The following is a 26,420-nucleotide window of genomic DNA, read 5'->3' as shown; positions in this document are numbered from 1 at the left end:
AAATTCACACACACACACACACCCACACACAAACACACACACATAGGTGCACATATAAACACTTAGACAGACATTTAGACAGTAGCATAAATAATAGAGGCGCCGTGTAGACGAGGACAGATGGACAGTGAGTGAATGAGAGGCAGTGCTATGACACAGACGTGTTCTGGAAATGGCACGGTTCGTTTCTGTAGCACCAAGTAATCATCATCAGGTTCTGAGATTGAGAAGAGAAAACAATGCAAGTCCAGTTCGGCGAAAAATAAATAAATTGAACAAAAAAAAGAAGATAATTACAATTTTGATGACTATAACCACTTCCCTCAAGTGTTTGAAGTTCTGAAATCCACCAAAAGTGGACTTGTCTTGCCCTGGACACACAGGTTTGTTAAAATGGCATCGCATTGACAGTTCTCTTTGATTTTCTGATTACACTGTGTGATTCAACCACTAGTGTGATAACATTGCTAGCACATTTTACTACTTTTTTAAAACCCTGTTTATAGATGCTGAAAGGCACTACGGAAGCTAGACCACATGACGAACGTCTTCACCAAAGGATGTTTATAGCATTTTTCAAGACAGAAGACAACTACGACTGAATCCGTATAATCAAGATTCTACTTGTGGGTTCACGTTTGCTTTCTCCATTAACCTTCTTGTGGTCAACAAGTAAAAGGATTGATAAAAGGTTTCTTGAAAAAAATAAAACAATATGATATTCCAATGATATCCAGGAGATTTAAAGTATAGTCACCTGTCTCTAAAGACAGATATTGACCAAAGCCTTTTTGGATCTTTGGAGATCAGGTCTCCAGAAAGCCCTTGATTCTCTTCTGTTCATGCTATTTGTAAAATATGTGCTGCCCCCCACAGAATTCTTCTCTCTCTCTGGTCTGAGCACAGGATTGCAAAAAATAAAATGGCCGACACGAGGGGGCTATTCTAGGGAAATTAGGGTGACTTTTTTTTTAGGCTCTGGGTCTTCTCTCATTCATTTGGCCTGGTGTTGTTATTGACCTGCTCCCCCTTCTGCCTGGCCAGACACTGAGGTCTCGGTTGCCGGGGGGCTAGTTGCCGTTGTGACTGACACTGGGATGGATTTTTGGTTGCCACGGAGCTCTCCATTCTGGCTGCGGTGAGGGTGAGGAGGGGAATGAGGAGACAGGCCCGACGGGGCCGAGGGGGGGGACAGGACTCCGTTCAGAGGGGGGGGTTTGTCTGGGGAGATTCCATAAGAAGAGACTCCAGGGTCAGCTGCAAGGAGTATGCTTCCTCTTCCTCCTCCTCCTCCTCCTCCTCCTCCTTTATTCACACCGGCGTCTGCTGAACCCAAGGAGGAAAGCTGGTCTTCCTAGCAAGACAGAGAGAGAAAGAGAAGCAGAGAAGAGAGGGAAGAGGAGAGGACAGGGGGGGAGAAGGGAGTGGCCGGAAGAGGGGCACATGGAGTGTGGAAGTGGAGGACGAGGGATTGGGTCGATGCCAAAGGTCAAAGGTCAACCAAGAAGAGCCAGAGAGTCATGGGTGAGGTGTGCATGCGAAAAGAGAGAGAGAGACAAAGAGAGAACTCAAAAGTTCAGAGAAGAACAAAAGTGTGTTCGGTGAGGGAAGAGGGAAGTTCTCGAGAAGAAGTAGATCAATACAGTGGTGGAGAAAACGTTCAAAGCAAGAGGTATGGACCATGTAAAGGATCCAAATAAGGAGAGATTGAATAAAAAGAAGGAAAACCATATTAAAGGAAATAGAAAGTCAGAGAGAGAGAGACAGGAGGAAGAGAGAGGAGGAGGTGACAAGGGATTGGAGGAGTGGTGGACAGGGAGGAGGAGGAGGAGGAGGAGGAGGAGGAGAGAGGAGAATGAGTTATAAAGCAGAGAGATGAGAAACATCCACACAAACAGAGGATTAGAAGGGAGACAGAGAAAGAAAGGGATGGGGAAGGGGTTATAATCCAGGGGTTAAATAGGTGAGTATGCTGGGTGGGTTATAATCCAGGGGTTAAATAGGTGAGTATGCTGGGTGGGTTATAATCCAGGGGTTAAATAGGTGAGTATGCTGGGTGGGTTATAATCGAGGGTTAAATAGGTGACTATGCTGGGTAGGGGGATAATCCAGGGGTTAAATAGGTGAGTATGCTGTAGGGGTTATAATCCAGGGGTGAATAGGTGAGTATGCTGTAGGGGTTATAATACAGGAGTTAAATAGGTGAGTATGCTGGGTGGGGGGATAATCCAGGGGTGAATAGGTGAGTATGCTGTAGGGGTTATAATCAAGGGGTGAATAGGTGAGTATGCTGGGTGGGTTATAATCGAGGGTTAAATAGGTGAGTATGCTGGGTGGGGGGATAATCCAGGGGTTAAATAGGGGAGTATGCTGTAGGGGTTATAATCCAGGGGTGAATAGGGGAGTATGCTGTAGGGGTTATAATCCAGGGGTGAATAGGGGAGTATGCTGTAGGGGTTATAATCCAGGGGTGAATAGGGGAGTATGCTGTAGGGGTTATAATCCAGGGGTGAATAGGGGAGTATGCTGTAGGGGTTATAATCCAGGGGTGAATAGGGGAGTATGCTGTAGGGGTTATAATCCAGGGGTGAATAGGGGAGTATGCTGTAGGGGTTATAATCCAGGGGTGAATAGGGGAGTATGCTGTAGGGGTTATAATCCAGGGGTGAATAGGTGAGTATGCTGTAGGGGTTATAATCCAGGGGTGAATAGGGGAGTATGCTGTAGGGGTTATAATCCAGGGGTGAATAGGTGAGTATGCTGTAGGGGTTATAATCCAGGGGTGAATAGGGGAGTATGCTGTAGGGGTTATAATCCAGGGGTGAATAGGTGAGTATGCTGTAGGGGTTATAATCAAGGGGTGAATAGGGGAGTATGCTGGGTGGTCTCCACAGTGGCTGTGTGTTACTGGGTCCTTATAGTACATCCGTTGTGGAGTGTGTGGGGGGTGGCGATGGCGGGTGACGGGGGATAGTTGGATTAAATCAGTCCCTACGACTGGAATTTAATGGATAGAACATGATTCTGAGGACAGTGCCGGAGAGGTCATCCATTTCTGACTTTCTGTCTTCTGGGGAGCATGGAAGAATCCTGCCCTCAGAATCATGTTCAGTCTAAAAGATAAGGCTTGGGCAAGGTCAGTTTCCTACCAGCTGAAAGGACTTTACTGTAAGAACCACAGAAAAGAAAGACACAAAAAAAAAAAAAAAAGGTTCAAACCATTCACTGAGATCCACTGTATCCTCTACTGAGTGAGTCTGCATATACTTACTTTTATAGAGGTTTCCCTAAGAGTGGTTGCCATGTCACCCAACAGCGTTATACAGGGCAATCATTTCATGATCATATCCAACAACCATCTTACAATACACATATCAGCATGCAAAGGTGACATCACAGTGTAGGAACATAGCCATAATGTTTGCCAATAGACCTGGTCTACAACATTTATTTCTTCTTATTATTATATAATTCAATCAAAATTAATTAAATCAAATTAAAACCTTTTTTCACGCCACCAATCATACTTTCAATCCCGTGCCCATTTCAGTGATGGGGTTCCTGTTGCTTTTTTCTCATTCAGCTAATTGACACACACAGTTCACAGTCTGGGTTGAAAGTGTGGACAGGCTGATTGGCCAAGGTTTTCATTTGGTCTTATCGTCTATTCTTACCTACATTGGCGCAGAGAAACGTCAATGGGAAAATACCAGTCATGATTTCAGTTATAAGTAACAAAATGGAGCTCATTGTGCAAGCCGTCAAGCTCAGTCTCTCTCAGTGAGGTCTGGGTTGGAGCAGTGGGGGGGGGGGAGAAAACAGTTGGATTATTAGAGCTTATGGTTAGAGAACTTCAGTAGGTTGCTATGTGTACACCAGGTTAATGAAGCATTACCTTCACTGCAGTGCGTATGACGCTCACATTTGTTTTTTACACAGATTAGACAGCAGAACTTAAAAAAGCACAGCTCCTCAGTTTCTCTACGACAAGTGACTCCGAAAGCATTATCAAAAATGATTAAATTGATTGTTCAATGTGAATGAAGCACTGGGGAAGAAAAGACCTTTCATGAGCTTCTCTGACCAAAACCGGATTCAACAAGTATGACTTCCAGGAGGTACATATTGTTGAGGACAATAGTGTTGGGTTTAGTATGTACAAACATCAATGTCCTACCATTCATTGAGGGTGGATTACAGTGGTCAAATTTCCATTGAATCAGCAGAGCTTTTCTCTTCTCACTCAGAACCTTGAACTCATATGGACTGAAGGTATCACAACAAATGAACTGAATATGCTGTACCATTCCCCTTTGAAAGAGTCACAGCAACATTAACAGATAGAGTGAAATGAGGACAGTCGAAGTGGATGGTGGAATCTCTGTCAGATCCTATTAGAAGCTCATTGGTTGGGTCCCCATGGGGCTAGATTCATAGGGCTGCCTTATAAGCTGTCGGCACTTTTGACAACAATCTATTGATTGCGCTACAAACAAAAGAAATGGGCAAAAAACAAAATGGCGGCATCTTATTCCTGGATGCGGTCACGGGTAGGCTATCCACAAGAGCCAACATCCAGAAGAAGAATAAGGCATCTCTCACAGGTCAGGGTCTAAAACCATGTACTGAGGGCATCGTTTGCTCCAAATTCGGAATCATTCCAGACCCGATTTGATCCATTTTACACAGAAGGCTATCCATGATATGTGGAAAAAGAACAGACCCACAAACAAGCTAACAATTAAGGCACTGATCGTCAGAGTTACAAAGAGAGATACACACATAGGGATTTATGTATGCTAAGCTCAAATATCCCAAAAATGTCATTCCAATTAGTTTCAGTGGAAGTACAGCATACATTGTGTAATTCCTAATAGGAATGCCATACCAGATACCTCTCTCTTCAACTCGCGTCCAGTACTGATACAATGCCCACAATGGCAACACACATATCTGATCGAAGATTTCACCAAGTGAAAACAGCACATACAAACTGTACTTCACAAATGCAACACAAACAATTATATCATCACATTACAAAAACAAACAAACAAACATGGTAGCCACAAACACACACACACACACACACAGTCAAGCACACACGTTCTCTTTCACACATATACGGTTTCCTTTAAGGGAAGGAGCGTGCCAGATACGGAGATTTCCCACAATGCTCGGCACACATGCTTGGAGGGTAAATGATGCCAATAGAATGAACATGATTATGAGCTCTTTGCTCATCTGAAATGAATGTGTGTGTGTGTGTGTGTGTGTGTGTGTGTGTGTGTCTGTGTGTGTGTGTGTGTGTGTGTGTGTGTGTATGTGTGTGTAAGAGAGAAAAAAAGAGTGATACAGAGATACAGAGACTCAACATGTGTGAATATATGTTGTAGAAGTGCATGTGTGAATGTGTGGCATTACTGCACTTGTGGCATCTCTGTATGAATATTAATTGCGCTATATTTTATATGCCGCTCATAAAACATCATGTTTGTCAATCACGTTGACGGAAAGGCTTTCTCAGTTGGGGTTACACGGGAAATAGAGATCATATGTCTGAGCGATGGCAGTAGTGTGTATATTGCATAACTAATGTTATAAATTACTTTTCATTTAAATTGTTTTAAGAGAAATATTATGCAGATCTTCAGAACAAATGGTATAGCCTCAATAAATGTCAATTCGTTCATAATCCTGGAATCCGTTAATTCTTTTCAGTTAGCTACTGTGCGGCTGGAGACAAGTCTGTACCTCCCATTGCAAAGCATTATGGGAAGTCTCTGTATATGCCAGTATTCTCACATACAGAATATGTGTGATCAAAAACAGATTCTATCCCATAAAAATGTGTTGTATCAAAAATATACAGTAAATTGATTAATAAACAACAAAGGCCTGACCATTAAAACGGGGACACATATTTTTAAAATTGGTTTTAAATTAGATTTCTTTCAGTTAATTTGACTGACACTGCAATACCTACATTATTGTAACATAAATATGTTACCTCACACAACATGCAACTTTGGCAGTGGAGCTACCATTTCTCAACTTCTCTCAATGGATACCAGCTAGGATAAATAATGAACATAAAAACAAAATAAAAAAACTGAGCTGAAATATCTGCTGTTTCCTCATAGTGATCATATCGCTACACTAGATTTTACACTCCACCATTTGCCTGTGTTGTCACAGTAGAATGGGGTGAGGTGGGGTGGACTACAGGGCTGCATGTGTGTGTGTGTGTGTGTGTGTGTGTGTGTGTGTGTGTGTGTGTGTGTGTGTGTATGTGCGTTGTGACAGGGTGAACACTGATCGGTAGTTTACCTTTGAATTCGGGGTGGGACAGGAGCGAGACGGGGCTGCACTAGGATGGACTGCCGCCTCCCCTAAGAGAAATCACCGTATCCCATCAACACAAGGAGAAAGGAGCAACCAAGGAGCAGAGGAGAGGATCGGAGTCAGGGATGGAGAGGAGAGGAGAGGAGAGGAGAGAGGATCGGAGTCAGGGATGGAGAGGAGAGGAGAGGAGAGGAGAGGAGGAGAGAGGAGTTGAGAGGAGAGGAGAGGAGAGGAGGAGAGAGGAGTTGAGAGGAGAGGAGTGGAGTGGAGAGGAGAGGAGTTGAGAGGAGAGGAGAGGAGTGGAGTGGAGTGGAGTGGAGAGGAGAGGAGTCAGGGTTGGAGAGGAGTCAGGGATGGAGAGGAGAGAGGAAACGATCACAGAAGTAGGAGGAGAGAGGAGGAGGAGAAGAAGAAGAGAGGGATACAGAAAAGGAGAGACATGAAGCAGTTTTGAAGAGATGGGGGAAAACGGTAGTGGAGATGTCAGGGAAGAGGGGTTAGGGGAATGGGCAGATGAAGAGGAGAAAAAAGGAGGAGAAGAGGAGAGGAAGGGCCTGTGTGTTAGATAAGAGAACCCAAAGGGAGAAGGAGAGGAGGGCAGGTGCAGGACCAAGAGTAACAAACATACACACTTACACACACACACCCACACACACACACACACAAAAACACTAATATGCACATAAAAATATGATCACTTGGACACGTAGTCACATGAAGACAGAAATACAAGCACATAGACAACATCACACCGAACATGTAAAGTCACAATCACACACAAACATGACACAAATAACACATTACACATAAATTCCCTCATATGACACAAACACTGACTGAACTGCACAGTTAAACCCACAAATATGTCCCAGTAAGACTGGCAGCCAACACGCAGAGCCCTGATAGCTAGCATGCTATGGTATTCCAGCCAGCATGCTGTACAACAAAGCAGCATGATACTCGACTTGACTATTCCAATGTGCCAATTCCTTCTGGTTCAAACAACAATCACCTCTCTTTCTATGAAAATAGTAACTTAAAATAAAACTCTATCACCTTTCCTGAGGTCAGGAGTTAGGGGTAGCTAAACATGACATGCTACAGAGCAATTGTGCAAAACAATTGAAGTTCCTGAGACGCCATAGCGTAATGACTGAACAATGCCCACAGGCAAGACAATGACTTAAAATGAGCTTCAGGAAGGTGGACATATAACAATGACACACAGAGAAATGGAAGTATGTAAATGGACTCTTTAAATGTTGAGCGGGAAAAAAGAATACTGCAGAAAGCAAAATGACAGCGGCAGAAACACATCATGCAAAAAGTCTTCTGAATACAAACACAAAAAAAGTTTATCGTATGCAACAGAGGAATTACTTAGTTTGTGACAGTGAGAATGTATCTACTAGGATGAGGGGGGGTCTCCTACAAACAGCACAGTCAAATACCTCCCTCCTCTAAACTCCTCTAAAGTCTCCCTGGTCTGAAGTCTTCATCAACATACAGTAGGTTACACAAGAATAAAAACATTGATTGCCTGCCGGTCACACCTGCGATGGAACATAGGGATCAGAAACCGAATGGAACTGATCTGTCCATCGCGGCCACACGTTTAAGAACATTTAAACAGACATCATTCTGTACTGATAAGTATTATCTGTTCATGTTTGTAGAGTATATCCACGGTTACTCATCTATGGATCACACCCAAGCCCAGTAGCCTGGAAGAGCCGTACGTGTTAGACGTCACCATCTGCAAAGACTGACGCAAATCTCCCTTTCAGTGAATAAGCAGCAGCACCGGATCAGAGCGGACGATCAGTCGCCACAGTATACTTAACTGTCAAATGGACCCGAAAGACCCTATTAGTCACAAATGATGTCTGTAACACGAAGGGTGGATTTCATGATTATGGTGTAGCAGGCACTCAAGTCAGACGCATTCTGATGAGTCACGCACAGAGAAACCAAACTCATCAAAACACCGTGGCTTCCTGTGTTTGAGGAGCAAGGATTCTACTCAACACTGATACGGTGTAAGGGGATGGACACTACAGGCGTGTGAGAGCACCGCTGGATGTTGTTTTCAAGAGGAAAACAAGCCTCGACCGCAACAGCAGGGTGACCAAAACACACAATGCGTAGGCTTCATTTGGAGAAAAAGGATGTGTGAATATCCCTTGATTGTTCTCCAAGGTCATCTCAACATGTCATTTCTGGCACTCAGTGCTGTTGTTAAAGTACATACGCACAACTGCAAGGCACAACTGAGACTAAATGTAGAGGACAATCTCAGTTCAAATCAGAGTTGATATGAAAATAATCAGCACGACCCTCTATATCAGAGCAACTTCAATAACTGCACATTTCCCATGTTTTATTTAAATGCTTTCATCAAGCAGACATTTTAATCCAAAGTGCCTTTCAGTATCGTACAGACACATGTTTTTCTATTAAGCACCTTCCAATCAGTTGATACCAGAACACATTTCTGAATTTCATCTACGACCTACGTTTTCTCCCCAAGCTGACCAACTGACAAACTGATTACTAAAACGGACTATTATGAGACTCCACTTCAACATCCACAGTCTTTAATCAAACACACTAGATAAAGTCCAATTAACACCGTTGAAACACACAGTACAGCCCACCAATCAGCCAGAGTAGTTCACTCTTTGACTCAAACTATTGCTTTGTAAAAAAAGATCAGGCTTGTATGTCCTCTGACTGAGTCCGGCTGAAGCCATATCCACTTGGCATGCAAAGTCAACAATAAACAATAAACACAGCAGTGAGTGAGGAGACCTTAAGCTCTCTCAGTGTTGAATGTCCACCTTTCACCCTCTCCAGGTGGATAGTAAACAGTGTTATCCTATTGCCTCCCTGCAGAGGCTCCTTTTTCACCTTCACGAGCTACCGCTTCCTAAGCCTCTGCTGCTAATCTCTCTCTTTCTTTCTTCTCTCTCTTTCTCCCTCTCTTCTCTCTCTCTTTCTCTTTTCTCTCTCTCTTTATCTATCTATTCTCTCTATCTCAGTGGGGGAAAAGCTCAGTGCTGATCAGTGAAATAACTGGAAAGGCCCTGCTGAGTCAGAGCTCAGAGCTGCTGGGATCAGCGCCTCTGACACCCTCTCCTCCTCAGCAGCAGCCACTGCACTTCTGGGACTACAGTTCCCAACAGCCCTCTGAACTGTGACACAGCAGGTCAGCACAGGTATCTCAATTTAATTGTAGTTTTTTTTTGTGTGCGCTGCTGCTGGGATGCCATTTTTTTCTTGCTGCGTCAAGGAAATGTACTAAGTGAGGATCCCCCAGAATAACCCCTTCTGTGATTCCGAGTTTTGAAACGATGAAAGCCTCTGCTTCTGAAAACACGTTCCTTTGTCATACTGGAATCTGCACATACAATGCTGTCATGAGAGTATGGGAGCGGCTAAGTCAAACATGATGTCATGGATTTTGGCTTGAGACACTTTTTTCATTTGCTGGAAAAACACAGAGACAGACTATGACTAAACGTTTCAGGCATGTGATTGACAGCTGATAGGTTCATGGCATACAGGCCATCAACAGAGAAAAATCAACTTGACAGACGAGCTAAACATAAATGCTGGAGACAGCTCAAGCACTCAGACCCTTATGAAAGGGTTTTGTTCTGGATATGGTGGTGGAAAGGGTAATGCAAACCCCTCCTTGCATGGGTAAGCAATCATGTCTTTCACGCTTTTCACATGTGAGGCGACACCCTGCTAGTATTCAGTTCATTTTTATTTAAAGATTTATTTTTGGGCTTTTAATTGATAGTTCAGTGAAGAGTGGGGCAGGAAATGAGGTGGGAGAAGGGGTGGGGAGTGGACAGGAGAAACGACATCAGGCACGTGTCCTTCATGGGCGTCAAGCCCGAATGTGGTCGGGGCTACTGCTTGCGCCACAGTGCCCCGCTTCAATTCACTTTTTAATGAGAAGCGGGTACTGTGCGGGTGGGCAGCACAGGCAAAGCGGCCGGTCTGGGTGGCGGTACTGCGGGCACAGCACCGAGACTCCCATCGCATGTGTGCATGAATCAGTAACAAGCACGCCCAGCTCCAAGATACAAAATATTTTACTTTTTATGTGGCTGTGTGGGAATTTTTATGACCAATCAGCATTGTTTATTCAATGCGATCACGGTTTAGGAGGAAACTTAATTTTGGCTTTTAACTTTTGACATGCTCTCACTTTTAAAACATCACTTGGAACAATCACATTTTCCAAAGAGGCATTTATTTTAATGCATTTATTGAACATACTAAATAATATGGGTGAATGATTTGAAATTAGGCTATGTATTCTATGAACTAACTTTTCTTTGCAATGTCGAATATTGCAATGTAAGCTAAGAAAATGCACAAATTATGAGCTTTCTTTCGCAACATATTCCAACTTATCAATGATAACAATTTCAAATGGATTAAATTATCGGTTGGCTGACTATCCAGAAGTGGTTTGATTACTGAGCTGACCTATGGTGACCTCACCGCTGCGACATCGCGCTTAGACGACTCGGGATTGTTTGTTGTCTATCACACAAGAGGCGGGGCAGGGGGCTGCAGGACAGAGAGCATTTTGCGCCATAATTCTATGACGCTTTACTTCTGAAAGTGGCCTTATTCCTTTAGACGGACAGATGCATAGCTAAGGAATGCAGTAACACACACGCACACACACACACACACACACACACACTGAATCCAGCCAAGACCCAACACTGGTCTGACAGAGTAGGAGATGAGCAAGACCGAGATACACGATAAAATTAAAAATAATGGAGGGAAAAAAAGGGATGATGCAGGGATGGGCTCTCAGGACAACCAATCAAACACGAACATGAAAGGACAAGACAGTCGAACGCAAACCGCAAAGACAACCCAAAATGGGGATAAAGGAGGCAGACCGTAACATTAACAGACAAATATTGGACAGAGAGGAGATACAGAGAGAGAGAGAGAGAGAGAGAGAGAGATAGTGAGAGAGAGTCTGTGTGTGTGTGTGTGTGTGTGGGAGAGAGAGAGAGAAAGAGAGAGTGTGTGTGTGTGTGGGAGAGAGAGAGAGAGGGGGGGGGACAGAGAGAGAGAGAGCTACAGAGAGAGAGAGAGGGAGGGAGGGAGAGAGCTACAGAGAGAGAAAGTAGCACAGGCCATTGAATAGAGCAAGAGAAAGAGTGATAGAATCTGAGAGAATGACAGAGAGAGAAGGAGAGAAAGCTCGCAAGAGAGAGAGAGAGAGAGAAAGCGAGAGAAGAAGAAATGGGAGCACAGACCTGATCAGCAAACATCCTGGTTTTGGGTTCAAGCACAGCTCCACCCCTCAGCTCATCCTCCACAGCCATCAGTCTTGATGAGAGAGAGAGCGAAAAAAAGAGAGAAAGAGAGAATAAGAGAGAGAGAGAGAGAGGAGGGAGGGAGGGAGAAGATGAGAGGGAGGGAGAAGATGAGAGGAAGAGGAGGAAAATTGGGGTTGGACAGGAAAAGAGTGAGGGAGGGAGAGAGAGAGAGAGAGGGAGAGAAACACTTTTGAGTTCAAACATCGCAGCATTTGGGGAGAATTCATTTGAGAGAGAGAGACTGACTGAGACGTTGCCATGGTGGGTGCATCTGTAACATGTTCCGTGCCAAGGCGCCCGGTTACTTTTATTAGCCCACTACACGGCAGCACTGCACATTTGCAGCAAAGTAGAACTGGCATATTCACTGCCTCACAGTGCTTTATTGCCCAGTAGCACACATGGTCTAATTTATTCAAATTGACATATCCCCCCCCCCCCCCCCCCCCCTCAAAAAGACAAAAAAACAACCAAGCCCCCCCCTATCTTATCAGGCTTAAGTGGAGGTACTGTTGTGATTACGGTGTTCCAGATAGGTCACATGAATTATATATCCTGTCATCCCCAGGGAATAATTGAACTGATGAAACTGAGGGGGAGGAGGGTGGTGGTGGTGGTGGTGGTGGTGGTGGAGGGGTACCATGGGGAAAATATCACAGAGTTTACTTGCAGCAGGTATGAGCCAGCAAGCTTATTAATGTAACCTTGACAATAGGAGAGAATGGTGTTTCCTGTTTCAACCGTCTGATTCGGCTTTGATAATGACTGGAGTGATTATAATTGTAAGGAATGCCAGTCGCACTCGTACATGGGCGGGTTAGGTGGGAGGAGAAAGGGGCTTTGTTCCAAAAGAGTAAAGTCTATTTTGAGGTCTTGTTTTTCATGGCTGTGTCCACACACACACACACACACACAGCGTGGGCAGTCGGACATATGTTGTGTGTTATTCAGACAGCACCAAAGATCAACCCTGACCAACCCTGACCAACCAAGGCCAATAATGCAATTGGTCCGCATGACCTGGGTTAAAAAAAAGAGTTGTCGTTTTGAGGTGGTGGTTGTTCATTTTTGACATTGCCAAAAAAATCCTGCACGTCACCTCTTTGTGATCTCCAGTTCATTGTCTCTTTTTGTCTACAGATAAAATCTAATTGAAATTCAATCATCTTTAAAATCTTTTGTCATAAACAAATTGGGATGTTGTCACATATATTAATAAAAACATAAAAGATAAAAATACTTTCTTTCAGAATATGAGGCATGACATGATGGAGTGGATGGGAGACCAGAGGAGTCTGCTGTGGTTTGTGAACCCATGAACAGGCTTTTCAACTTTAGTATGACAAGCCACATATGAAAACAGGTTGGTAAAAGGATGTGTTGCACAAAATGGCCATGAATATTGTTCATGTTGATGACAATAACTTCACACAACATGTTCTTTAATGCGTCATCACCATTCTATAACCATACAAAAACAAAAGGAAGTATGTGTTCTGTATTCATTCATACGGTATAGCTGTACAATTCACAATAGAAACCTTCAAGGCAAAACACCAACACTAAACATTGACAAAAGAAATGAAATCCACAGGTGAGTTTTTCAAACAATGGGTTCTGATGTTTTATTCTGTAAATAATGTACAGTATCATGTTACTTTACACAAAAGAGAATATTTAACAAAAAAAAAACCTTCAATAAAAGTACAGAGTAAAACATTGGCACTGTCTTAGTAAAAAGGACATTTATTGAAAAAAAAAAAAAGTGAGAATGTTGAATTTCAAAAGAAGGAGCAGAAGGAAGTTCACATAAAAGAGACAGAAGAAATAATCGCTTCCTGTTTTTCAAGTAATGATGTACGTGTGTTCAGGGGAAGATAGGGACAGGCGATACGGGGTCAAAGGGCATTAAGGGTCAGTGGTTAGAGTGTAGAGGTCAAGTGCTTCATGCATTAACACCTATGTATGAACAATTGGTCAGGCACAGATTACGGTGTTGATATGTAATGCTACCAAGAGCGAAATTGGAATCTCAAGTACCAGCATTTGGTTGGCACAGACCTGCACATCTGAATAAATGTTGTGTTTACAGCAGTAAGCCCACACTAAACTGTATCATTTGCTACATTGGCGAAGGTGTTTATCTGTTGTTCTGGCTTTTTTCTGCCTCCTCGATTGCGCAATGTTGCACTGTTATGACACTCATCATGATCTAGTAAAAAAAAAAACATCTACAGGATAGTGTGGGCTTAGTGTTGGTGATGCAATATACAATCTTATCAGAATATTGATCTGAGCTGCTATAATCTTTGACAAAAAGAGGCAAAGAAAACAATAAATGCATACACTACATTATCTCTATATATATGTACTGTATATGGGTTGTTTCAGTCTTTCTTAGGAAGATTTTTCGGGGTTTCCTTGTGTTGAATCCCTGTAATAATGCACATAGTACCGTAGCTTGAGAACTGACCAAAGATCTGCAGCCTTCAAAATCACACGTGCCACTTATCACTTATCACTCTGTCACCAAACAGTATCAACACAACCACTCAAATGTCAAAGCACTCAAATCATTTAACACTGAAATGAAAATAGAAAATAGACTTCTTGTACTACCCACTAAGCAAGTGCTTGATGCTATGGTAAATGTTAAGAATATGGTTTCTTTTTATGTAAAGAATTGAAATTTCTACGTTTAATTCACAAACAGCACCAAACACAGTGGGTTAATTCAGCAGATACGCACTGCGTGCGCGTTCTACTGAATTTGATGGCAACCCAGTCCATCAAAAAAAAACGTTGACCCTCTACTGACATGAGTATCCCAGTAGGCTCCTCCTACACTTGAGATCATAATCTTAAATCATTTGCACGTGTACATACATGTTCATACGTGTCTAGATCTAGGTCTCCGTGTCTGAGTCTTGTATGTGTGAGTAAGCACACGTATAAACACCTTGTATTCCGGCAGAGCAAAATAGGGTCTTGTCTCAAAGTCTCTCGAAAGTCTTTCTGAAAAAATCTACATCAATTTGTATTGCACAATGTTTTGTTTTTTAGAAAATAATATGCATTTCATATTGCAATAGACTAAAATTGGTTAATTTCTTTAAACTATTAACATTTGAATAGGTCTATATATACGTATATATATATATAGGGGTATATATGGCTTGTAGAGTATAAATATTTCATTATGGATTTATTTCATTATATTAATATCCAAAAAATAGTTTATTCACATTTTTCACTGTGAAATCCCTTTGAATAAGGATAGAACATTGGAGGAGTATATGCAGAAATGGGAGGGGGGGGGGGGGAGGCTGCTTGATGCGGTTGACACATAGAGAGATAGAAAGCGAGGATAAAAACCACTGATACCTGCAAGATGGCCCATCACAGATGATCAATGAACATGGTTGCCAGCCCTAAAAAACCCTGCTTAGAGTGCTGCTGCTACAATACTCCTCGCAGTTTCTGAGAAACGCAACAGCGCTGTAGCTGGAAGAAGACTGCTGTCGCTGTGTTTTTTTTTTTTCCTCTCATAATAATAAGGAACTGTCGTAAACACTCCAGGATTAGTTTGAGGAGAGCAGGAAAAAAGCTTTTAGACTTGGAGTTAAGGGAGCTGCTGTCATTTTCTCTCTCTCTCTCTCTCTCTTAAGACAACCTTTATTCAGGGATAGAGGTGTTGTGAGCAGCAAGTAGAGACTGGGCTTAGGAGACACCTCAAGAAAAAAAAAAAGTGGTAAATCCATGGTGCCTCAGCTCTTTGTGCCAGAATATATATAGCTGTCGTCTGGCTGACGTCTTGTGCCTCGAGACGATAATGCCCCCCCCCCCCCCCCCCCCCCCCCCCCCAGTCAAATCCAAGCAAAAGCACTCTTAAGAATGCTTCTAAGGTTGTTGATTCGTTACACAAAACTGTACTGGTAAAAGTTCCATCAGAGAAGCATGAGCAACAACAACTAACACAAAAAAGAAGGACTGCTTCTCTGTCTGTCTGTCTGTCTGTCTGTGTATTTATATCCATGGACATGTTTCCTACGGTATCATTATTGCGATTCTCCAGAGGTCTCTTGCAGCTTATTAGCTGACTGATTTGGGTTGCAGCAAACACAACTCAGAGGAAAAATGGTGCCCATGCCATTGGTTGGTTCTAATGGGAATGTTTGTCCTGCCCCATCTCCTCTGGGATGCCCTCTCAGGTCCCACAGAGAGAGACAGCCATCCAAGAGTTTTTTTTTTCTCCCTTCAAGGATAGCTTTGCACATAATCACACTCCAGTATAAATCCTGAAATATATTTATATATATATTCATATATCTATATGATATATAATCTATATATCTATATATATATGTAGTTTTGCTTTTCAGCCACTATTGTGCTTTTAGTCTATGGAGGGATATAAAGCAAAGTCACAGGCTCTTAAGAGAGGTGACTGAAGTCATTTTCGTTTTACGGAGGGGGGAGAAAAAAAAGGCCTTCTCAGATTGTGCAATGCGGAAGGCCATTCGGGGAAGCAACCGACCCAAAGTGCGTTCGCTGGCTTGGCAGGCCAACGTGGTCTCCGTGGATAGGCAGGTAGCACCAAAGGATCAATACGATACGTGTATCTTTTGGAGCATCATGTGCAAAGGTGTCCTTGGGGATATGGTAGGGGGGGTGTGTGGCACATGATAGGATGGGTTGCCCTTTGGGGGACCAGCAGGTCTCCCGAGTCTTCATTCCATTTCTTCATTCCTGGAAATGGATTAGAATGGCTGTATTCGCTGACATGAAACCAGGGCTTCTGTTGCAGATATTTTACTTGTATCTTGCTATCTTCCGCTGTATGGTGGAAGTCATTTTAAAAAGGCTACATTCTTTGTCTCATTTTTTGCCTTTCAAACCCTATCATTTGGTGTTAATAATTTCAGTTGTCAACACTGAAACCCAGATTTAATGGCAGCAATGACACTGTGAACACTCAAATGCTCTCAAGTGAAGGTGAGATTTGTTTTGGAAGGCGAGAGCAGAATCACACATTAAGTCTACTTCTGTACAATAGAACCACTACAGGCATGGCCTCCCTAGCAACAGACATATCATTACATCCAACCACAGACACCCCTAAATCATTTTCCATTCCACTCTACGTGTGAAGACTGCAAAGTGTGCGAGTATGAACCTATGTCATTAAAGTCCTTGCTCTCAGCAATTCCACACACCCCATAATGCATCCTAATTGAACATTATTGGTGTCCTTGCATAAATCAATGAGTACAGTAAGCCTCCTCTCCAGTTCCCCTGGTGGATGTATGGGTACCCCAAAACTAAAGCATGTACTCTCCCCTAGCCGGTGACAACACACCATAACATCTGTATTGTTATCTGTAGATTACACAAAAAAAGCAATGAGCCCTCCAATACACCTCCTCTTTCACCTCCTTTCACCTCCTTCCTCCCCTCTCATGTGCGCCTCTGTGAGCCCCCTGTGTTATTTACCTGTTTATAATTCCTTTAATCTGGCAGTCTTTCTCCGTCTGCTGTGCCCTGAGCCGTCGCTCGCTGTCGTCCAGTCGACTCTGGTACTGCAGCAGGATCTTATTGGTCTGCTGCTCCTGCGTGAGGAGGCGCCGCTCATACTCCTCAAGCTTGCGGTGGGAACTCATCAGACGGTCCTTCAGGGAGTGGATCTCCTCCTCGTACTCCTTCACCTGGAGAGAGAGAGAGAGAGAGAGAGAGAGAGAGGGAGAGGGGGAGGGAGAGAGAGGGAGAGAGAGAGAGAGAGGGAGAGAGGGGGAGAGAGAGAGAGAGAGAGAGAGAGAGAGGAGAGAAAGATAGAGAGAGAGAGATTGAGAGAGGGAGAGAGGGAGAGAAAGAGAGGGAGAGAGAGAGGGAGAGAGAGCAAAGACCAGAGATGGGCCAAAAGAGAGATAAGAGTGGGATAGAGAGATAGAGATAGAGAGAGAGAGAGAGAGAGAGAGAGAGAGCGCGGACCAGAGATGGGCCAAAAGAGAGATAAGAGTGGGATAGAGAGATAGAGAGAGAGGGGGAGAAAGAGAGTGAGAGAGAGAGCATGGAGAGTTAAGAGTGGGGAAACAGAGAAAGAGAGAGAAAGAGCGAGATGGAATAAAGGGGTGATAGGGAAGGAGAGACAGAGAGAGAGAACAGAAGGGAAAAGAGCAAAGAAAAACTAAATAAGAAATGCAAAAGGACAAGATACAAAATATATCTATTTATCCATCTCCTCCTCCCTCTCTTCCTCCGTCTCTCTCTCTCTCACACACACACACACACATAATCATGTACATACAAACTCTATGCTCTCATTCTGTCCCACAGGGACTGCTGGCAAATAGTCTGATGTTTTTTCCTTCATTCAGGCTTTCGACGGTGAGGCAGCCACTAGGCAAACATGACGAAATACCGGTCAATTCCAGGAAAAGGTCTCTGCCTACAACACAATGGCCATGTTTAAGTCTGTTTAGGACAGACTTGTGTTCTCTTGGTCATTCACTCATCACCGTCTCTCATGACATACAGCCATAAATGTGTCTCTTGACCTGACATTTAACAATACATTTAAAAAAATTAAAAATAGGGAAGAATGCTATGGTTGCGTAAGAGCTGACGTAAGAGGAAATAAAACCTAAAAAAATAACAAACCGCTCAGTTTAGTGTTTTTAAGGTAAAGGGAAATATATAACTCATAATATAACTACTTTTTAAGAAATGACACATAAGTGGTGAATAATTATTTTGTACTTCTTTGAATAAAATCCCAGGAGAGTTAGCGGTTCAGTTGACGGTTACACACTAAAGTAACATTTTTTTTTTTTTTTTTTACTGTTGCCTGAAAGTCTGTTAACTTTCGATGACTCAGTGCGTTGTTCAAGTTCAAATCCGGCAGTCTCAGCAGAGGGGTTTCAATTATTCATAAATGAGCTACCTGCACCATCTGGTTGCCTGCTGACAGACATGACTTGCATTCCATCGACACCTGCATCCTGCATTTTAAGAGCGCAAGCCGTGAGTCAGACCAGTTGGTGGTTCCTGTCACCTTGCAGAACTATCAGCGCTAAGAGACGACAGAGAGACGATGATGTGACGTGAGAGACGACGGCGCCTCTCACACACATGTCCATTTTGGCCGCCTCTCTTGCCGTACTTATATGAATCCTTGCCGAATGCTGTGACACGCTGAATATTCTTCTCAACTAAAAAAATGTATCTACTCATGCCAAGTGATGTATTGACAAGATATCAGACTTGCACCCCTCATTCACCCAGTTTCAGGTTGACATGCACTGATAACTTTCCATCAATCTTGTTGCATAACCTGAATATTTTCACACAGGATGGTAACAACTGGGAGTGGACCAGAGACAAGTTGGTGTCTGATGAAAACAATAATACGGCCAACACACAACAATAAATTTAACTAGGTAACTAGTGAGAGATAGGGAACTAGTGTGAGACAAGGATACGTAACTCTTATACGCAAAACAACCTTATTACTGGCCACCAAGTGATGCACCCAAGCACACATGTTTGCCAACAGATTCTGTAAACATGCTGGCCTGCTTAACAACCGCAGGAATGTTTGACCTGACATAAGAGACGTTCTAGATCAACTTCAGAGAGTGAACACGAGGCAGTTATCCGTGACAGGTGAGAGACACGCACCCTATCAAGCCGAGACTCATCCATACTCTTAGAGTACTCCTTCAGCTTATAGTCCTCTCGGTCGATACGCGAGCTCTCGACGTCAGCCGACAGGTGGGGCATGTTGGAGACCCACGCAACCGTCCGCTCCGAGGCCGGGGTGTGGGGGTTGGGGTTGAGTGTGGAGGGGGACTGAGAACCCTGGGGAGGAGAAAAAAGAAAAGATAAACAGAAAGGCTCATACCCCAGAACATGCAGTGCAGCAAAACTAACGAGAATGCCAACGAGAATATACATGATCATTTAAGCGAAATTTATGCTACTCCGAGCCCTCTCCAAGCAAACCTCGGAGAGGCTCTCGTACGGGAAGTCAGAACAATTTGTAGGTGCACGACAGCCTCTCTGATGTGCCCGGAGAGAGCGGTTCAAATCGGAGAGGCGTTCCCAGTGTCCAACTCCATGAAATCGGAGTAGCATAAATTTCGCTTTAGTTGGTGTTTGTGAGGAAGTACAAAGTACAAAGATGGCAATGTGAAGCCGCTATAATGTGTATTTTGCCTAATAAATGAACAAAGCAGGAGGCACCTCCATGTTCAATAGCATGAAGTGGTTATATCCACCGGTCCAAAAAGGGAATTTGTACATCTGCTGTTATTTTTGTTTCATTTAGCATTTCCATTTCTGACATTTGCGTACAATGTGACAGATAAACCACAGGGAGATTGTAACGTTAGTGAATGGAGAGCTGGAAAGCTAACACAGACTGGAGATGCTTGGGTGGTAGCGTAGCAGCAGCAATGTGCATTTGACAAAGCAGGATGTTGCTCTGTGTTGTTCAGTGATTGAAAAGGTAGTTTTGACCACTTCCATTGCCTTTGTGGTATACCATGTGACACAATCAACATAGAGATGCTAACAGTAAGGGATGGAGAGCTGGAATGCTACACATGTGAAACCTTTCTCTCACACATGTACGCCTTACACACACACACAGACACACAGACACACAGACACACAGACACACACACACACACACACACTCTTATACGACCTGAGGGGTGCCTATTGCGTCACACTAGGCGGTAGTTAGCGCAGCATACCTGTTTGCTGATGGTGGGCTTGAGCAAGTGCTGTTGCTGGGGCTGCTGGGGCTGCTGCTGCGGCTGCTTGGAGGACTGCTGTGTGGACTGCGGGGTGCCCACGGGGGACCCCTGCGACCCTTGGCTCTCGCGCGCGGAGCTCTGCTGATGGGGCAGCCCCGGCGGCGTGTTGTCCTTGACGGAGAGCTGCTGCCGTGGCGCCGCCTGCTGCCGACCACCGCCGACGCCGTACCCCGCCGACTCGGGCGACTGCAGGAGGTTGCCGCTCTGGGGGCGCTGCTTGGGCGGGGTGGAGGCGGCGGCCGAGCTGACGGACAGCTGGTGGGACGTCTGGGATTTCATTCGCTGCGCCGGCTGCGGCCCCGGGGGCGGGGCCATGGAGCTCTGACGGACGGGCTGGACGGTGGTCGGGGGCGAGGCTAAGGAGGAGTGGGAGGTGCCGGTCTGGGACGCCAGGCCCATCATTTCCTGCTGCTGGAGGTTTTCCTGATTGTCGGGGGAAAACGTGAGGGAGAGAGGGAGAAAAAAAAGAGCGCAAGAGGGAGAAAAAAAAACCTCTTTACACGCACATCTCATAATTCATGTTGACAGCAACCTGTAAAATGTTTGCTTTTTTGCTAATCCTATTAATTTATAATAAAATGTTGACAGAGATGATTAACTGCGAGGGGTGTGTATGCTAATAAGTGTAAGCAAAGGCTTGTAAACACTTTGCTTTCTGCAGACAGCTCTCAGCGCTACTCAACAGTGCTGAGTAGTATTCCAAAGACACATCATCATCACCATCATACTCACGTCAATGTATCATTTTGCACTTACATACAAGTCCCTTATTCTGAATAACAGTCATCTTACTGTCAACTTAGCCAACCATTTCTCCATTTTAAGATGAATCATGATGCTTTCACAAGCAGTGTTGCACCATGGGAGGCAACCACAATAATATGCTATTCAGTCATCCAGCGATCATGTGACCACAGTGTGGTGTGTGTGGCAGCCACCCAGGTGTCCTGCTGTGAGTGTCGGTAGGTAGGAGACTTAGAGTGAAGTGTGTAGATAATACATAGAAATGTAGAACATAATGTGTAGTAGTATGTGCTTTCCACTTGGAGGCTTGTTAAAGGATATGCTGAAGGTAAGTATGGAAGATTTAAGTATGTAAGTAAGGATGTTAGTATGTGCATTGTGTGTCTGTATAGGCATACGTGTGTGTATATGTGTGGGTGTCTGTGCATTGCGTGTCTGTATATGCATATGCGTGTGTATATGTGTGGGTGTCTGTGCATTACTTGTCTGTATATGCATATGCGTGTGTATATGTGTGGGTGTCTGTGCATTACTTGTCTGTATATGCATATATGTGTGTATATGTGTGTGTGTCTGTGCATTGCGTGTCTGTATATGCATATATGTGTGTATATGTGTGGATACCTGTGCATTGCGTGTCTGTATATGCAAATGTGTGTGTATATGTGTGGGTGTCTATGCAGGGGGTCTTAACCGAGCTGCTGTGCTGAGGGGGTCCTTAAGTAAGAACTTATGAGGGTGGAACTTGAACTGTTGTGGATGCAAGTAGGGCTAGTTAGCAGTAAGGCTTCTGCAGACTGTACTGGGAGTTAATGGTGTGTGGATGAAGCTACTGCAGACTGTACTGGGAGTTACTGGTGTGTGGATGAAGCTACTGAAGACTGTACTGGGAGTTACTGGTGTGTGGATGAAGCTACTGCAGACTGTACTGGGAGTTACTGGTGTGTGGATGAAGCTACTGCAGACTGTACTGGGAGTTACTGGTGTGTGGATGAGGTTTCTGCAGACTGTACTGGGAGTCAATGGTGTGTGGATGAAGCTTCTGCATCACGGTGCTGGAAGTTAATGGCGTGTGGATGAGGCTTCTGCAGACTGTACTGGGAGTTAATGGTGTGTGGGTGAGACCCCTGGCGTACCTGCATTTGCATGGAGAGCTGCCGGCGGTTGTAGTCGGCCTGGCTGTGGCGCGTGTAGTCATCGCTGTAGCTGTGCGAGTGGACGATGCTGGGCTGGCCCAGGTGAGCGGACGTGCGCAGCGTGGACAGGTCCTCGCTGCGTGAGAAGCCGCCGCGGCCGAACTGCGGCGTGTAGGCCGGGTGCATGCCGTCGGGCTCGGGGGCGAGCAGCAGCGGGGGTGGCGGCTGGGCGCGGCCACCGTGCAGATGCTGGTGCTGCTGCTGCTGGTGGTGGTGGTGGTGGTGAGGGTGCTGAGGGCCGTCGGCGGCCAGGTGGAACAGCGGGTTCTGGAAGGAGAGAGGGTAGCGCATGGCGGCCGCCTGCTGCTGCTGCTGCTGGGACAGCGAGTCGGTGGTGGCGCCCATCTGGCTCAGCTGAGTCACGCGCAGCCCGCCGGATATGCTGGAGCCCCCCGAGCCGGCCGACAGGCGACCCCCGGCGCGGAGCTGCTGGCCGAGGCCGCTGCCGAGGCCGAGGCCGGAGAGGGAGGCCTGGGAGGAGGAGTTGAGAATATCCCCCACAGACTGCAGGTTAGACACGCTGTTCACATGCGAGTCCTGGAGGTCCATCATAGACACGCTTTTATTAACACTCTGAACCTGGAGGGGGAGAGGCTGCAGTTATGTACACTGGTAGTTTTTAAGTTGTTTCTTTTACGAAAGAAGGATGGGCTGGTGAGGTTAAAATAGTAATGGAGGCTATGGAATGATAATGTGTTATCCAGGACCCAGCATCCCAACAGGGGTGAAAGTATAGAGAAGCAGAATGCCTGGAAATAGGCGCTATATGAAACCATGCCACTGAGAAAAACTGACTCTGTCTTTTTTTGGATGGAGGAGGTGAGGTCGGGCTGCCAAATAATGCCCTTCCCTTTCTGCTGTTTTGATTTGAATGGTTAATCTATGTGAGCTTGCATGTTCAGCATTTGAGGAAATTGAACAATACGCATGCCAAATGATTTCCGGACACTAAATTCCATCATGCCTCACATCTTTGGACAACTCATTTTATGAATGTGTTCCCAACAAGGTCACCAATTCACTCAGTCCTGCATCTTTCATCAAAATATGAGACGTCATCATGTTGTTTTGAATATAGGGCACCCCAAGGTCTGTTGACTGTTTGCCTTGCAGTATTAAGCGTGCCGCAATGCAAACATCATACAATCCACTTGAGTGTTTGTGTTTATCGCTGTCTTCCAAAACAATGCCAGCGGCATCCCCGCTTCCCTCGGCTGCAGCCAGAGCCTCTACTGTGTGGTGGGAACTGAGACGAGACCAGGGGGAAAAGCCAACCCCGGTGATGCTGTCGCTAGGCGCAAAGCTAACAATCCAGCCATCTTCCTTCAGGACCAACTGGAACCCATTTCCCCCCTTTAGCATCACACACGCAAGCCACGAGACGTGAGGAGTTAAATATCACCTTGTTACAATGTTTTCAACCTAATTAATAACCTATTTATAAACCATTTATAAACAATTTATAAGGGAGTCTTATTGAAAAGTGGTACCCAATGTTTTTAAGGCATTGAGAGTTAACAGAAGAAGCTCTGGAGCATGCAAGGAGGAAGCGCAGGGCTGGCCTTACCTTGGCGTCCGGCTCCGTGATGTCGGAGCTGCTTGTGCAGTAAGCAGGACTGGACCGGGCCAAAGGGGGACGGGTCACGTAGAAGACGTCTTTCGATGAGGCTCGATGAGGGTGGTCCCGATCCATGAACGCCCCCATGCCAGCCCTTGATGGAACGCCCACACCCCCACTGGATATGGCGGTGGTCGGGGAAGGCAAGCGGGTGATATCTATGGAACTGCAAGTTTTACATCAATATATTAGTGCCAGCACTGCATAGTAGAGCAATTAGAAATCGTAATTCATTGGAAAACACTTTCCCCGCATAAGAGCTATGTGATGTCATGATAAGTACTGATCAAAACACTAAATTGTTAATAAGATAATAATACAAACAAAAACATCCAATAATCAAAACTAAAAGACCAAATTCTTGACAAACTCTGGGCTGAATTTATGGAGTATGGCCACTGATATTTCATGATACTTATGAAACTAAAATGATTAAAAATGTAACTGATATATGGAACATTTTCCTATGTGTGTCAAGCACCCTGCCATTATTCACTTTCCTTGCCAGTGAGACATGAGTGAAACGGAACTATGCCACCACAAGGGCACTCACAACCCCCCTCTCTTCCTCCCTCCCTCCCTTGTGACACAAATAGCCCCCACCTGTTAAGGTCCCTCATCATAAGGTTCTGGAAGTCGGAGGAGACGCCCCGGTTGAAGCTGGGCCTGGAGCGGAGCCGCTCCTGCTGCCTCTCCTGCTGCCGGTCCATCTGGTGGCTGGGCTGCCTCTGGAGGTGCGGGTTGCGCAGGGCCATGCTGATGTCGTTAAGCAGCCGGGGTAATGGGCCGAGTTTGATGATGGCGTCCTGAGGAGAGGCACATGAAAATAGAAAAATAGATAAATAAATAAAAATAAATAAATAAATACAAATAAATAAATAAAAGTTAGAGCCGGATCATCATCATCAACCATCATCATCATCACCACCATCACCTCATCACTGTCAACATCATCATCCCTCTCCTCAACATCATTCATCATAAATAAATACAAATAAATAAATACAAATAAATAAATACAAATAAATAAAGAAAACATGCGGTTAGAGCTGGAGAGTGGAGCATACAGAGCAGAAGAGCAGAGGATAGACTTTGATTGTTTTGGCTTATTTTACTGGCTGCCAGAACTATCACTATCATTATCATCATTGACTTCAGCAGCGGGAACGTCGTCATAACCTCATCACTGTCAACATCATCATCCCTCTCCTCAACATCATTCATCATCATCATCATCATCATCATCATCACCATCATCCTCATCACCACTATCATCATCATCCCTCTCCTCAACATCGTTCATCATCATCATCCTCATCCTCATCATCATCACCACCACCATCATTCATCATCATCGTCCTCATCATCATCACCACCACCACCACCATCATCATCCTCATCATCATCATCATCTGTGTCAGGCTCTCACTGAAGTGTGCTGGTCCTGATCTGTGTTCTGCAGATTGACTTGTGTATTCAGCACCTTGCTGAGCTGGGCCATGACCTCCCAGAGCAGGCTGTGCAGGATGGAGAGCTCGCGGCCCAGGTCGATGTAGCCCTCGAAGGCCACGGCGTTGGTCACGCTGTCCAGGTTGGAGATCTCGTACAGGAACTGCTGCATGGAGCCCCACTCCATCTCCAGGAACTCGTTCATGTAGCCCATGTACTCTTCCTTCAGCCCAAACCTGTGAGGTGGGGGGGGGGGGGGGACGACGACGACAAGAGAAGGACAAAAGGGAAAATGGCAGACGATAGAATAAGGGAGGTAGAGGTAGAGAGAGAGAGAGAGAGAGAGAAGGAAGAGAATGCAACACAGAAGGAGAGTGAGAGTGACAGAAAGAAATTAGCAAGAAGGCACAAAACACAACACATAGGGAAAGTGAAAGACAGAAAGCAGACAATGAATGAGTGGGGGAGATAAGAACAAAACAATGGTGTTGTTTTGGGCAATAATGCAGGAACACAAATCATAATTACTGCGGCTAAGCATAGTGGCTAAAAGCGGCTAAGCAGGACGGCTAACAGTGCAGCAGTGACTAACTTAAAAGCGGCTAAGCAGGACGGCTAACAGTGCAGCAGTGACTAACTTAAAAGCGGCTAAGCAATGCGGCTAACAGTGCAGTAGTGACTAACTTAAAAGCGGCTAAGCAGGACGGCTAACAGTGCAGCTGTGACTAACTTAAAAGCGGCTAAGCAGGACGGCTAACAGTGCAGCAGTGACTAACTTAAAAGCGGCTAAGCAAGACGGCTAACAGTGCAGCAGTGACTAACTTAAAAGCGGCTAAGCAAGACGGCTAGCAGTGCAGCAGTGACTCACTTTGAGAAGTTGGCCAGG

General features: G+C 44.9%; 1 protein-coding gene across 1 annotated transcript in view; it reads right to left on the bottom strand.

Annotated features, from left to right (window-relative positions):
• Nucleotides 1-1,012: 1,012 nt before the first annotated feature.
• syngap1b (synaptic Ras GTPase activating protein 1b) overlaps nt 1,013-26,420 on the bottom strand; it is a gene marked incomplete at its 3' end in the record, with an annotated part of 76,910 nt that continues 51,502 nt past the window's right edge. The window contains exons 11-20 of the mRNA XM_080858084.1: nt 26,403-26,420; nt 25,569-25,770; nt 24,689-24,891; nt 24,035-24,251; nt 22,408-23,046; nt 20,465-20,950; nt 19,386-19,565; nt 17,202-17,413; nt 11,646-11,718; nt 1,013-1,354 (exon numbers count right to left, since the gene is read on the bottom strand). The exon at nt 26,403-26,420 is cut by the window's right edge and continues 219 nt beyond it. Coding sequence (XP_080714210.1) covers nt 1,013-1,354; nt 11,646-11,718; nt 17,202-17,413; nt 19,386-19,565; nt 20,465-20,950; nt 22,408-23,046; nt 24,035-24,251; nt 24,689-24,891; nt 25,569-25,770; nt 26,403-26,420 — 2,572 coding nt within the window. The remainder of the gene's footprint in view (nt 1,355-11,645; nt 11,719-17,201; nt 17,414-19,385; nt 19,566-20,464; nt 20,951-22,407; nt 23,047-24,034; nt 24,252-24,688; nt 24,892-25,568; nt 25,771-26,402) is intronic.

The sequence above is a fragment of the Sprattus sprattus genome (assembly GCF_963457725.1).
Source record: "Sprattus sprattus genome assembly, chromosome: 19".
In the NCBI taxonomy this organism is placed as follows: domain Eukaryota; kingdom Metazoa; phylum Chordata; class Actinopteri; order Clupeiformes; family Clupeidae; genus Sprattus; species Sprattus sprattus.
This window is presented reverse-complemented; position numbering and strand designations above follow the sequence as displayed.